Source organism: Staurois parvus, unplaced genomic scaffold (genome assembly GCF_062004578.1).
Source record: "Staurois parvus isolate SC_StPar_1 unplaced genomic scaffold, SC_StPar_1.0 ptg003252l, whole genome shotgun sequence".
Taxonomy (NCBI): domain Eukaryota; kingdom Metazoa; phylum Chordata; class Amphibia; order Anura; family Ranidae; genus Staurois; species Staurois parvus.
Window position 1 is genome coordinate 4,679 of NW_028321048.1, and position 15,726 is coordinate 20,404.

General features: G+C 45.9%; 1 protein-coding gene across 2 annotated transcripts; it reads left to right on the forward strand.

Moving 5' to 3' along the window:
• The first annotated feature begins 324 nt into the window (after positions 1–324).
• LOC149428418 (cytochrome c oxidase assembly factor 6 homolog) lies at positions 325–8,161 on the forward strand. Of its 2 annotated transcripts, none has more exons than XM_089667436.1 (3): positions 325–388; positions 2,671–2,821; positions 7,918–8,161. In XM_089667436.1, exons 2-3 carry the CDS (start codon positions 2,678–2,680, stop codon positions 8,011–8,013), a joined length of 240 nt encoding a protein of 79 aa, XP_089523562.1. In that variant the 5' UTR covers positions 325–388; positions 2,671–2,677; the 3' UTR covers positions 8,014–8,161. The 2 variants fall into 2 exon arrangements, with proteins under 2 accessions (XP_089523562.1, XP_089523563.1); XM_089667437.1 differs by lacking the exon at positions 325–388 and adding an exon at positions 2,380–2,592.
• Positions 8,162–15,726: the final 7,565 nt, after the last annotated feature.

A 15,726-nucleotide genomic window follows, 5' to 3' on the forward strand; every position in this document is an offset into this window, starting at 1 on the left:
TCCCCTATTGCCCAGGGGCCCCATGAGTTGTCAGTCCGCCCCTGGATATGACTGTACTCTGTAAAAATGTATCAAATTTATTTCCCTTCAGAGTATAAAATAGAATTTTTGTTCCAACTGCCTTCTGAATTTTGTCCAGCAGAGGGCAGCCTAGTCGCTCTGCCTCCTATTATCCCTCGATGTGGCAGCAGGTGGCGCTGTTGTAACTGCAGCGCACGGTGATAGAGAGCTGGCGGCCATTTTCTTGGAGACCAGTGACAGCTGAATTTGGGGACAAAATGTTATAAGAATTGTAATACAATCAGTAGAAAATGTCAATTTGTCTCAAGTGTCTGTCTGCTGACGTCATTTGTGTTCGTCCATTGAGTGTTGTGAAGGTCCTAGGCAGGTGAGGACACGGGTTCTGTTTGGATGGATCACACTGTCAGTGTTCTCCAAATCCACCAATCACACTGTAATTGTTCCCCAAATCCACCAATCAGATTCCAGGCTGGGTGGGGGGATTCTGGCTGGACATTGTGGGGAGATAACTGTGTGACCTCAGCTATGCTGGGGCTGTGCATGGGGGCAGGAGGGGCAACTCAGTGGTGCTGGGGCCAGGGCTGGTGTAGTGGCGGAGGGCTCAGGTTTGCAGGTAGATAATTGTACGGTGGAAGCAGCAGAGTTGTAAGAAGGTTCTTGGGGTGCAATATGTTGAAGCGGGGTTGGAGTCCCTGGAAGATGAGGCAGCTCAGAGGTCCTGGGATATTGGAGCAGCGTTGGGTTCCCAAGATGGTGGAGCAGTGTTGGGGGTTCCCAGATGATTGCATAGCGCTGAGGTCCAGGGATGATGGAGTAATGGTGGGTTCCCAAGATGACAGAGGAGAGTTCAGGTCCTTGCATTTAGGAACAGATGAAAGAGAGCAGAGCTAGGGTGCCCAAGATGATGGAGCAAAGTTGAGCCCCCTGAAAGAAAAGGTAGCTCAGGTGGCCTGGGATGACAGAGCGGCACTGGGGTCCCAAGATGACATACACGAGATACGGACCTTGGATGATTGAGCGGCACTGGGTTACCAAGACGGTGGAGCAGAGTTGGAGTCCCTGGAAGATAGGGCATCTCGGGGTCCTGGGATGACAGAACAGAGCTAGGGACCTGGGATGATGGAGCGGTGCTGGGTTCCAAAGATGGTGGGAGCAGAGTTTGGGGTCCTCAGATGACTACTTGGTGCTGAGATCCCAGGATGATAAAGCAATGTTGGGCTCCAAAGATGACAGAGCAGAGTTGAAGTCCTAGGATGAATGGACAGATGAGGGGACAGAGCTGGGGTCCTGGAATGACAAAGCAGAGATCGGACGCCTAAAAAGATGGAGCTGAGTGAGGTCCCTGGAATGACTGAGCATGGCTGAGGTCCTGGAGTTGGGGTCTGAGGATGATAAAGCAGGATAAGGTCCTGGGATGATGGAGCAGAGTTGAGGATCCCCAGATGACTGCGTAGTGCTAAGGACGCAGGAAGATGGAGCAGTGTTGGGTTCCCAAGATGACAGACTAGAGCTAAGGTGACAAGATGACGGAGCAGAGTTGAGGTCCCTGATTAGCTAAACAGTGCTGGATTACTGAGCAGACCTGGTGTCTTGAGTTGATGAAGCAGAGTTGGGATACCCCAGATGACTGCATAGAGCTAAGGGCCCAGGATGATGGAGTACTGCTGGGTTCCCAAGATGACAGAGCAGAATTGAGGTCCTGGGATGACTAATCAGTGCTAGGGTGCTAAGATGATAGAGCAGGGTTGAGGTCCATGGAATGACCTAATGTAGCTGGGGTCCCAGGTTGATGGAAAAGAGGCAGAGTCCTGGGATGACTGCGCGGTGCTGATGTCTCAAGATAACAGAGCAGTGTTCGGGTCCCTGGACAACTGAGCAGCTCTGGGGTTGTAGAATCTCATTGCTGAGGTCCTGGGATGACAGAGTTGGAGGTCCTGGAATGAAAGCTCAGAATTGGGGTCCTGGAATGACAGAGCAGTACTAGGGTGTCAAAATGGTGGAGCAGAGTTGGGGTCCCAGGAATGATTCAGCATGACTGAGGTCCTGGGATGACAGAGTTGGGGGTCCCCAGATGACTGCGTAGTGCTAAGGGCCCAGGATAATGAGAGCAGAGCTGAGGTCCTGGAATGACAGAGCAGTGCTAGGGTGTCAAAATGGTGGAGCAGAGTTGGGGTCCCAGGAATGATTCAGCATGACTGAGGTCCTGGGATGACAGAGTTGGGGGTCCCCAGATGACTGTGTAGTGCTAAGGGCCCAGGATAATGAGAGCAGAGCTGAGGTCCTGGAATGAAAGCTCAGAATTGGGGTCCTGGAATGACAGAGTAGTGCTAGGGTGTCAAAATGGTGGAGCAAAGTTGGGGTCCCAGGAATGATTCAGCATGACTGAGGTTCCAGGATGACAGAGTAGAGTTGGGGTTCCTGGATGTTGGAGAAGATTCGAAGTCTCGGGATGACTGAGCGGTAACTGATAACATCATTGGGGTACTAGGAGGACTGAGCAGTGCTGGAGTCCCATGATGACATATCAAAGTTGAATTCCCAGGATGACAGTTGGGGTCCTGGTTGTGGCCAGTAGGTGATATTTCATTACAGGTCCTCTTTACTGCCATAACTTTAATGATGATTTAATAATCTTTCTGTTATGTTCAGGAATAAGATGTCGGCACCCTCTGCGCAGGAGAGAAAAGCATGCTGGGACTCCCGCGACCTGTACTGGCAGTGCCTGGATGACACTAAGGAGGACAGGGACAGGTGCCAGCAGATCAGGAAAGGCTTTGAGAAGAACTGTCCACAGACATGGGTAGGTCACATGACCACCGCAGCCAGCCAATGTCACCATCTCAATCCACTTTTAGCAGCTTCTTTTTAAATTCTGGAAAATGAGGACTTCACCTGTTGCAGCCAATCAGATCCTGGCCACTGGCAATGGACAAGAGCTTATTTCCCTTTCCTCTGGTGCTCCAGCCGGGGGCCACGTGATGCACAACTTAAAATGGATCTTCAGTTTTGTATTTCCTGGCCCTCTATATACATTGGAAAGATTTCAGCAGATCGGTTCAGCCTGTTGTGGAGATAGTTATTGTGCCCTTAGCAGAGATCGGCCCGAACATTGCAACTCCCAGTGCAGTGAATTTAGGGACAGTGCCAGGAATGCCATTTCCCAATTAGTCATTTGATTCAAGTTGTGTGCCAACTGGAAGGGTGGCTTTTTACAGGAGCAAGGGGGGTGGGGGGGGGTGGTGAGGATTCTGGGATTATAGCCCTCCAAGCTGCCCCCAGGGTGGGAAGGAGAGATTAGAATTTTGTTGTTGTTTTATAATGTCCTGACTGTCTGCAAATTAAAACTGGGCTTGTTCCTTAGTTGAAGAGATGAGTTGAACAAATACCTCTCTTCTGTTCTTCATACGGTAGAGGGAAGGTGTTCTGTAGTCCACAGCAATACATGGAGGGTCCTGGGAGATCAGATATAGTGAATGCAGGGTCCTGGGAGACCAGATATAGTGAATGTGGGGTCCTGGGAGATCAGATATAGTGAATACGGGGTCCTTGGAGATCAGATATAGTGAATGCAGGGTCCTTGGAGATCAGATATAGTGAATGCAGGGTCCTGGGAGATCAGATATAGTGAATGCAGGGTCCTGGGAGATCAGATATAGTGAATGCAGAGTCCTGGGAGATCAGATATAGTGAATGCAGGGTCCTGGGAGACCAGATCTAGTGAATGCAGGGTCCTGGAAGATCAGATATAGTGAATGCGAGGTCCGGGGAGATCAGATATAGTAAATGCAGGGTCCTGGGAGACCAGATATAGTGAATGCAGGGTCCTGGGAGACCAGATATAGTGAATGCAGGGTCCTGGGAGACCAGATATAGTGAATGCAGGGTCCTGGGAGATCAGATATAGTGAATGCGGGGTCCGGGGAGATCAGATATAGTGAATGCGGGGTCCTGGGAGACCAGATATAGTGAATGCGGGGTCCTGGGAGACCAGATATAGTGAATGCGGGGTCCGGGGAGACCAGATATAGTGAATGCGAGGTCCGGGGAGACCAGATATAGTGAATGCGAGGTCCGGGGAGACCAGATATAGTGAATGCAGGGTCCTGGGAGATCAAATATAGTGAATGCAGGGTCCAGGGAGATCAGATATAGTGAATGCAGGGTCCTGGGAGACCAAATATAGTGAATGCAGGGTCCAGGGAGACCAGATATAGTGAATGCAGGGTCCTGGGAGATCAAATATAGTGAATGCAGGGTCCAGGGAGATCAGATATAGTGAATGCGGGGTCCTGGGAGACCAGATATAGTGAATGCGGGGTCCTGGGAGACCAGATATAGTGAATGCGGGGTCCGGGGAGACCAGATATAGTGAATGCGAGGTCCGGGGAGACCAGATATAGTGAATGCGAGGTCCGGGGAGACCAGATATAGTGAATGCAGGGTCCTGGGAGATCAAATATAGTGAATGCAGGGTCCAGGGAGATCAGATATAGTGAATGCAGGGTCCTGGGAGACCAAATATAGTGAATGCAGGGTCCAGGGAGACCAGATATAGTGAATGCAGGGTCCTGGGAGATCAAATATAGTGAATGCAGGGTCCAGGGAGATCAGATATAGTGAATGCAGGGTCCGGGGAGATCAGATATAGTGAATGCAGGGTCTTGGGTTTAGGAACACTTTAACCAGCAGTGCAGGGGCGGGTGGCCGTTTATAAACATCCTCCCACTTACCTTCCTGTGCGCGCTCCGGAAACAGCGGAACACCGATCGCTGTACGGGACCTCTGTGCGAGGTCCCGATCATGTAATCACTGATTGGCCAATCAGTGATCACTTGAATAGGTGTAAGCAAGATGTCACTTCTGACATCATTGCTTACTACTAGTGAAATCTGTGAATGATCACAGAGGTCACATGGTACAATGCTATTCACAACAGCCTTGTACCATGTGACAAGTGTGACCAATCACAGCTTTCACAGTATTTCTCAATGGCTGCAAAAATGCAGCCAGAGAGGAGGAGAAATTATTGCTTTTACAGCCTTTATGGGTGTAAAAGCAATCTAAGAAAAAAAAAAATCTTCATCACCGCCCACAAGTAGTACAGTGTCACTATGGTGACAGTATGTTAAAAAAAATAGTCATAATATCAAATAAAAATGTAAAAAAAGTTTTGAAAAATTATAATTTTTGGTTATAAACTAATTTGGGTTATTTTATTTTATTTTTTTACTAAAAAGATAGAGGAATACAATTTGGCCAAGATTTATGATGAAATATTATTTATTTGCAAAATTTTATACGAAAAACACTTTTTTCAAAATGTTTGGACTTTTTCATTTATATAGTAAAAAAATAAAAATCCCAGTGGTGCATAAATACCACCAAAATAAAGATTTATCTGTCTCAAAAAATGCTAAAAAATTCATATGGGTACAGTGTTGCATGACCGCGCAATTGTCATTCAAAGTGTTACAGCGCTGAAAGCTGAAAATTGGCCTGGACAGGAAAGGGGGTGAAAGTGTCCGGACTTGAAGTGGTTAAGGGAGTACATTGGGGCCTCCCAGGTCCCCAGAACTAGTGTCCCCATTGGAAGATTACTTTTCTGGAGACAACCCAAAATTTAGGATTTTCTTCCACTTTCAGCCCTGGTTTACACTGATGCGGTGCGGCACATCGCATGTGATTTGCACAGGAACCACACCTCATTCCTGTGCCACATGCGATGCCTGTGCGGTGCGTTTTGAGCCGTACATTTTGTATGGCTCAAATCGCATCCGCACCAAAAAGGCGCAGGACCCTGTTTTCACCCCCACCTGATTTGCATTGCACAGGTGTTCAAACCCATGCTATGCAAAGTCTGGTAATCACATTGCATTTTGCAAAATGTTTCTGGCTGTCAATTTAACATTGACACCTGTACCAGATCGCATTGACGCTGTGCGATTGCGGTGCGGGAAATGCAGAGGATTCACTGCGTTTCCCGCACTGCATTAGTGTGAACCAGGGCTCAATGATAATGGTAAACTGGAAAAATAGAGAGGGGGGGATCTCCCTAACAGGGGGCACAAACAGCAATAAAAACCTGACAGGGGGTCTAATCCCACTCCATCCAAAACTAAAAAAAAAAAAAATTTTGCCTCTAGTTATACTTTAAATAGTGGATATGTATGGATCAGTTTTGGAGAATAGGGATCAGGGGCGGACTGACCATTTGGAAACTTGGCCACTGCCTGAGGGCCCGGGGTCAGTAGGGGGCCCCATGAGATGCCCCTGGTACCTTTTTCATAGGCTTTTTTGAGTTTGGGCAAGGACACCGGGGCCCCATGATCCCTTATTGCCCGGGGGCCCCATGAGTTGTCAGTCTGCCCCTGATAGGGATATTGTTTGCTGTCATTTTAACATGCCAACTGCTGCTCCTCAAATAGGAAATGATGACTTTTGATGCTTTGCAGCCACACTGTATATGCCATGGGCCCGTTTACAGCACTTTCAATATAAATAAATGGAAATGTTCTCACACAGCTGGCCAGTAAAAGCAGGTGGTTGAGCCACAGTTCTACCGCCCACCTAAACAAGGGCATGCAGCTGCTGTAGAGAGATTAGAACTGTGGGAGGGAACCAGCAGGCTCCACCCACTACAGGCTGCCTGTAGAAAACTACAAAAGTGCAGCGCTAGATAATAAAGTCTGAAAGAAAGTCCACTAAAGTCTATTCATAAAAACGTGCCAGATGACAAGTGGATAATCAGTGGTGGCGGTCCGTGAAGAAAAGAAGAAATGCGCACTCACCAGAAGACAGATGTAAGTAAGCGATATGCATCAAAGCCCATAGATCCTCAATCAAGGAGAGAACTGGTCCGGTCAAAGTGGGTTGATCTTCCCTTAAGGATGCAGAGCTAATCCAGAGCAGATCCAGGTTCCATACCTCTGATGATGTGCGTGCGCACGTAACGCGCAAGGAGGAGCCTGGACGTCGAGATGCTATGCCGCCGGAGCCACGTGGAGGCCCGGCGGCCATTATTTCATTTTCTAGGGTTCAACCTTTACACCTGGATGACACACGTTTTTCTAAGTTGTTACTATTGTCCTTAATAAAATTGTTGATTCTATGAATACTACACTATGGGCGTCCTTCCCTGACTCCCTGAGAGGAGTACCTTTTTGCAGAGTCCTTTACTGAGAATTCAGGCTTTTATCAAGAGGAGGAAGACCCCCCCTTTAAGCAGGTGACCCCTTCTGTCCATTCAGCTGTAGGAGACCTCTGGCTACCTGGATCTGCTCTGGATTAGCTCTGCATCCTTAAGGGAAGATCAACCCACTTTGACTGGACCAGTTCTCTCCTTGATTGAGGATCTATGGGCTTTGATACATACCGCTTACTTACATCTGTCTTCTGGTGAGTGCGCATTTCTGCTTTTCTTCACGGACCACCACCATTGATTATCCACTTGTCATCTGGCACGTTTTTATGAATAGACTTTAGTGGACTTTCTTTCAGACTTTATTATCTAGCGCTGCACTTTTGTTGATATTACTCTGTTTAAGTATTTTTTGGTTACTTAGAGTGCTTAGCTGCTTTTTTGGATCAGCGCTCACTCTTTTATTATTATATATGTAGAAAACTACAGGAGGGGGCGGAGACAAGACCAGTCATCCTGCACATGTAGAGAGAGCAGCAGTGAGCGGTCTTTATTATAGGAAGTCTCACACTGGATTACTGCACAGATCCGGAAGAAATACACAAAGCACACCGAGATTCAAGGAATAATACACATGACCAATGTACAGTATTTAGACAACATTTGCTTATTCTGGAGTTCAGCCTTAAGTCCTCAGATGCAACACTGTACAGAATTAAATATTTGCTGATATTTTTTTTCTTTTTTTTTTTTTCCAGATTAAACACTTTGATAAGAGAAGAGATTATCTAAAGTATAAAGCCGAAATGGATCGTAAAGGATTTGAGCCTTCACAAACGGCCAAGAACTCATAGTGGCCTTTATTACAGAGAATGGACTTTCTGGATTTTGTATGTTTTATTGGGAGCCGGAACCAAAGGATCGTCTATTCGAGCACAAGGACCACACAGCTTCTGCTCCGCTTTGTATATACAGAATTTATTAAAATGGGCTTGGACTGTATATGTGAGGTGTGTGGAGTCTGTGTGACCGTCTGGGGTCTTATTCGAGGTGATCCTTGATATACACAAACTGGAACAGCCAATGGCAACGGGGCCTTGTGGAATCTCAAGATATGGCAGAACATGAGGCCACAGCTTATTGAGGTAGAACTATGGCCTCTTATTAACCCCTGGACGCCGATCGCATTCAAATATGTGGCCTCTCAGCGTCTGGGCCTTGACGCCGAATAGCCACATATTTGCGTGCAATTAAAAAATACATATGTGCTGAGAGCACACATCCTGTGCGCTCCCAGCACATACAGTTGCAAGAAAAAGTATGTGAACCCCTTGGGATTACGTGGAGTTTTGCATGAATTGGGCATAAAATGTGCTCTGAACGTCATCTAAGTCACAACAATAGAAGAACACAGTCTGCTGAACATAATACTACACAAACATTAGATGTTGCCATGGTTTAATTGCACATAACGTAAACATTCACAGTGCAGGGAAGAAAAAGTATGTGAGGCCCTAGCTTAATGACTTCTCCCAGAGCTAATTGGAGCCAGGAGTGAGCCAACCTTGACTCCAATCAGTGTGATTATATTGGATGTGTTGCTGACAGCTGTCCTGCCCTTAAAAAACACACACCTGTTTTGGGTTTACTGGTTTCAAGAAGCACTGTCTGTTGTGAACCATGCCTCGCAGAAAAGAGCTCTCAGAAGACCTACAGTTGTGTCCAAAATTATTCAACCCCCACTGAAATTGAGTGTTTTGGCCAGTTTGACATTGCTTTTGATCATTCAGTCATCTTGCTTACATTTACATTAAAGAGGCACTTGTAGGTCAGACAAATATAACATAACAGTTATAATGAAATAACCACAAATGTCTTTTCTGTGCTCACAGCATTATCAGTTTTATTCAACCCCCAAGTGACATTCAATCTTAGTACTTAGTACAGCATCCTTTTACAGTTATAACAGCTTTTAAACGTGAAGCATAGCTTGACACAAGTGTCTTGCAGCGATCTACGGGTATCTTCGCCCATTCTTCATGGGCAAAGGCCTCCAGTTCAGTCACATTCTTAGGCTTGCGCACTGCAACTGCTTTCTTTAAGTCCCACCAGAGGTTCTCAATCGGATTTAAGTCTGGTGACTGCGATGGCCACTCCAAAATGTTCCAGCCTTTCCTCTGCAACCATGCTCTAGTGGACTTGGAGGTATGCTTGGGATCATTGTCCTGTTGAAAGGTCCAACGTCTCCCAAGCCTCAGGTGTGTGACGGACTGCATCACGTTTCCATCCAATATCTCCTGGTACTGAAGAGAATTCATGGTACCTTGCACACGCTGAAGCTTCCCTGTACCTGCAGAAGCAAAACAGCCCCAAAGCATGATTGACCCTCCACCATGCTTCACAGTAGGCAAGGTGTTCTTTTCATCATAGGCCTTGTTCTTCCTCCTCCAAACATAGCGTTGATCCATGGGCCCAAACAGTTCTAATTTTGTTTCATCAGTCCACAGAACACTATCCCACAACTTTTGTGGTTTGTCCACATGGCTTTTGGCATACTGCAGTCGACTCTTCTTATTCTTTGGAGACAGCAAGGGGGTACGCCTGGGAGTTCTGGCACGGAGGCCTTCATTACGCAGTGTGCGTCTTATTGTCTGGGCTGAAACTTCTGTACCCACATCTGACAAATCTTTTCTCAGTTCCTCAGCAGTCACACGGGGACTTCTCTCCACTCTACGCTTCAGGTAGCGCACAGCAGTCGAAGTCAGCATCTTCTTTCTGCCACGACCAGGTAGCGTTTCAACAGTGCCCTTTGCCTTGAATTTGCGAATGATGCTTCCTAAGGTGTCTCTTGGTATGTTTAACATCTTTGCAATCTTCTTATAGCCATTGCCCTTCCTGTGAAGAGAAATCACCTCTTCTCTTGTCTTCCTGGACCATTCTCTTGCCTTCACCATGTTTGTAACCACACCAGTAAATGTCTAGAAGGAGCTGAGTATCACAGTCATTTTAAAGCTGCCTAATTGGTGCTTATTATGCTTGATTGCTGCTCGGTGACATCCACAGGTGTTTTCAATACCTGATGGAAAGCACCTGTATGAACCTCTGTTCTTCAGAGTGGTAGTCTTTAAGGGGTTGAATAATTGTGGCAATGAAGAAACCACATAAGAACCATTTACTACTGTATTACATAAACAATTGATGTCATTTTAGTTGCATTTGGGTAGTTACAACGTCCTTGTAGGATTTGATTCTGAATACAATTCCAAATGTACACTATAGTCCCTAAACCCCTTTACAGCATTGGGGGTTGAATAATTTTGGACACAACTGTACGATCAAGAATTGTTGACTTGCATGCAGCTGGAAAGGGTTACAAAAGTATCTCCAAAAGCCTTGATGTTCATGTGTCCACGGTAAGACAGACTGTCTACAAATGGAGAAAGTTTAGCACTGTTGCTACTCTCCCTAGGCGTGGTCGTCCTGTAAAAATGACTGCAAGAGCACAGCGCAGAATGCTGCATGAGGTAAAGAAGAATCCCAGAGTGTCAGCTAAAGACCTACAGAAGTCTCTGGCACATGCTGACATTTTTGTTGACACATCTACAATAAGGAAAACATTAAACAAGAATGGAGTACATGGGAGGACACCACGGAGGAAGCCATTGCTGTCCAAAAAGAATATTGCAGCATGTTTGCAAAAGAGCACCTGGATGTTCCACAGCACTACTGGCAAATATACTGTGGACAGATGAAACCAAGATTGAGTTGTTTGGGAAGAACACACAACACTATGTGTGGAGAAAAAAAGGCACAGCACACCAACATCAAAACCTCATCCCCACTGTAAAACATGGCGGAGGGAGCATCATGGTTTGGGGCTGCTTTGCTGCCTCAGGGCCTGGATGGATTGTTGTCATTGATGGGAAAATGAATTCCAGAGTTTATCAAGACATTTTGCAGGAAAACGTACGACCATCTGTCTGCCAACTGAAGATCCGCAGAGGATGGGTGATGCAACAGGACAATGACCCAAAGCATACAAGTAATTCAACAAAATAATGGCTGCAACAGCACAGAATACGCCTTCTGGAGTGGCCCAGTCAGAGTCCTGACCTCAACCCGATTGAAATGCTGTGGCATGACCTTAAGAGAGCGATTCACACCAGACATCCCAAGAATATTGCTACACTGAAACAGTTTTGTGAAGAGGAGTGGTCCAAAATGACTCCAGATCGTTGTGCAGGTCTGATCTGCAACTACAGGAAACGTTTGGTTGAGGTTATTGCTGCCAAAGGAGGGTCAACCAGTTATTAAGTCCAAAGGTTCACATACTTTTTCCTCCCTGCACTGTGAATGTTTACATGTTATGTGCAATTAAACCATGGCAACATCTAATGTTTGTGTAGTATTATGTTCAGCAGACTGTGTTCTTCTATTGTTGTGACTTAGATGACGTTCAGAGCACATTTTATGCCCAATTCATGCAAAACTCCACGTAATCCCAAAGGGTTCACATACTTTTTCTTGCAACTGTATGTCCGCGACTCCCGGAATGGTCCCGATCTCCACTTTTGATCGGGACCTTTTCCGATTATGTGACGGCGAATCACGGTGGTCACGTGACCCTAAAACCCCGCTCCACCTCCTGAAACTCTTAAAGGGGCCGGGAGGCGCCAGTGCCAAGATGTTAAAAAAACAAAAAAAACAAAATGCATGTATGTGTGTATATATATATATATATATATATATATACACATATATACACACACATACATACACACAGGCATACCTCGGTTTATGAATTTAATTAGTTCTGCGTGACTTTTCATATTGCGAAAAATTCGTAAACTGAAATGCAGTTTCCCATAGGAATGCACAAAGAAAACCAATTAATCCATTCTGGAGGTCAGAAAAAAGTAAAAAAAAAAAAGTTTTAAAGTCTTTTCTCTGTTCAAAACTCTTTATAAAGTGCACTTTAAAGGCATAAATACTATACAGGGACATGATAAAAAAAAGTGTAAATTAATTGAAAACCAATTAATCCGTTCCGGATATCAGAAAAAAATAAAATAAAAGTCTGTTCAAAACTTTTTATAAAGGCATAGTACTGTACAGGGACATGATTAAAAAACAAATAGTAAATGCATTGAAAACCAATTAATCCGTTTGTACTGCGAAAAAATTTGTAAACTGAGGCATTATTTTCAATGGATTTTTATTCGTAAACCGAAAATTACATAAACAGAGGTACTCGTGTGTGTGTGTGTGTATATATTTATATATACCGTATTTTTTGCTCCATAAGACGCACTTTTTTCCCCCCAAAAAGGAGGGGGGGGGGGAAATGTCAGTGTGTCTTATGGAGCGACCGGTCCGGTATTTCCACCGCCACCGTGTCAGAATACCAGGCCAGCCGCTCAGCTCTTCTCTGCAGCAGGACCTTACCTGTACCTCGGTCCAGCACTGTAATCTTCCGGTGCTGGCATCTTTAGTGTGGGCTCTTGGCTGTGAAAGCCAGGTGCCCACTGCGCAAGTGCGAGAAGCGCTGTGCTTTGTGAATGGCCCAGCGTCTTCTGGGACACGACAGGTCCCAGAAGATGCCGGGCCATTCACAAAGTGCAGCGCTTCTCGAGCATGCACAGTGAGCACTCGGCTGTCAGCCGGGTGCCCACACTAAAGGGAGGAGATCTCCGCGGAAGTGGTAGCGGGTACCTGTCAAATTCAGGTACCCGCTCCCCCTCCCTCCCCAAAAGGTCCACAGTCTCTTGGTTATCCCCTGTACTGTCTGCAGTCTCTGGTCATCTCCTGTAGTATGTCTGCAGTCTCTGGTCATCTCCTGTACTATGTCTGCAGTCTCTGGTCATCTCCTGTACTATGTCTGCAGTCTCTGGTCATCTCCTGTACTGTGGCCGCAGTCTCTGGTCATCTCCTGTACCGTGGCCGCAGTCTCTGGTCATTCCCTTGTACCGTGGCCACAGTCTCTGGTCATTCCCTTGTACCATGGCCGCAGTCTCTGGTCATCTCCTGTACCGTGGCCGCAGTCTCTGGTCATCTCCTGTACCGTGGCCGCAGTCTCTGGTCATCTCCTGTACCGTGGCCGCAGTCTCTGGTCATCTCCTGTACCGTACTGTGGCCGCAGTCTCTGGTCATTCCCTTGTACCTTGTCTTCAGTCTCTGGTCATCTCCTGTACTGTGTCCGCAGTCTCTGATCATCTCCTGTAGTATGTCCGCAGTCTCTGGTCATCTCCTGTACCGTGGCCGCAGTCTCTGGTCATCTCTTGTACCGTGTCTGCAGTGCCCTGATAATCAGTGTAGATGTCCCCTCTGAGTAATGCCGATTACCGGCTCTCCTCTGTCAGCATGACAGCTCGTGAGCAGAGAAATGCCGATAACCGGCATTTCCTTATTTACATTCAATCAGCTGTGACTGGACACAGCTGATCACATGACTGAGCCGACGTCTTCGGCTCTTTCCATTGACCGGTGATCCGCTGTGTCTGAGGGACACAGCGTACCACCGATCACCGTGCTGCGTGCCCCTGGAGCTGCGCATGTGCGGTTTGAGTGGGAGGACGTCATGACGTCCTCCCAGAACGAGAGAACCACCTTGTGCCTGTCATTTCCTTATATGGGGGGTGGGAGGCGGTTAAAAAAGTGTGTCCAGGAGCCCATATCTCGGGAGTTCAGACTGAGGTTATGAGGCTAATCCATACCATCTGTATATCCACCCTATGGGCTATTGCCCTACACTGGAAATCCCTCACGGTACCATTGACCACAGTTCTACATGGAGTTGATGCAGTGATGTTCAGGGAAAAAATGAATTATACTTTATTGGATAAGATGCACTTATCTGACAGAAAATGGGAAATTTGGAGAACTTAGACATTTACTATATGACTAATGACCACTCAGGATTTGATTGATTGAATTACTCTGTTGGTAGCTGTATAGCTCTGCCTCCCTCTCTACCTATATTGCTCATGTATTTAATTTCTTTTCTCTTTTTTTTTTTTTTACCTTACATGATTGTACCTTTTGAATACTACAGATGTGCTTTGTTTCTGTTGTATATTCTACTTGTTGCTGTAATGACAGCCTATTTCTTAACCACTTCCAGTCCGGACACTTTCCCCCCCTTCCTGTCCAGGCCAATTTTCAGCTTTCAGCGCTATCACACTTTGAATGACAATTGCGCGGTCATGCAACACTGTACCCATATGAATTTTTTTTAGCATTTTTTTGAGACAGATAAAGCTTTATTTTGTTGGTATTGATTCACCACTGGGATTTTTATTTTTTTTGCCATATAAATGAAAAAGTCCAAACATTTTGAAAAAAAAGTGTTTTTCTTATAAAATTTTGCAAATAAATAATATTTCATCATAAATCTTGGCCAAAATGTATTGTTATTTTTTTTAGTAAAAAAAAAAATCCCAAATTAGTTTATAACCAAAGATTATAAGTTTTTAAAAAAACTTTTTACATTTTTATATATTATTATTTATGGGGTTTTTTCTACATACTGTCACCCTAGCAGTACAGTGTCACCATGATGACACTGTACTGCTTGTGAGGGGGGGGGGGGTGATTTTTTTTTTTACACTGATTACTTTTACACCCATAAAGGCTGGGCAGCACAGTGGCTAAATGGTTAGCACTTCCGCCTGGCAGTACTTGGGTCGTTGGTTTGAATCCCAGCCATGGCACATCCTGTCTGGAGTTTGCATGTTCTCCCTGTGCCTGCGTGGATTTCCTCCGGGTACTCCGGTTTCCTCCCACACTCCAAAGACATGCTGGTGGGTGAACTGGATCCTGTCTAAATTGGCCCTAGTATGTGTATGTATGAATGTTAGTTAGGGACCTTAGATTGTACGCCCCTTGAGGGTTAGGGACCATAGATTGTCCACCCCTTGAGGGTTAGGGACTGATGTGAATGTACAATATATATGTAAAGTGCTGCGTAAATTGACGGCACTATATAAGTACCTGAAATAAATAAAAGTAATTATTTCTCCTTCTCTCTGGCTGCATTCTTGCAGCCACTGAGAACTACTGTGTGAGCTGTGATTGGTCACAGCTTGTCACATGGTACAAGGATGTTGTGACTAGCCTTGTACCATGTGACCACTCTGATCATTCACAGATTTCACATGTAGTAAAGCAATGATGTCAGACGTGACATCTTGCTTACTACTCTGCATGTGATCACTGATTGGCCAATCAGTGATCACTGATTGGCCAATCAGTGATCACATGATCGGGACCTCGCACAGAGGTCCTGTACGACGATCGGTGTTCCACTGTGTCTGGCGTGCATCAAATCGCGGTGCTGCGCGCTCCCAAGGAGCGCACACTGTCCATAATGGCGGGTGCTGTTTATTAATGGCAACCCGCCCCTGGGCTGCCACCGACCGGCCGTTTATATACAGCGGCCGGATGGCAAGTGGTTAAAAAATAAAAACGTTTGTAAACGAAAAAAGTGTGTCCAATGCCAAGTTTCAAAGCAAGTATAAATGAGCCCTCCCTGCGGGTGCTACCAACACTCCACATCGGACCCAACATGC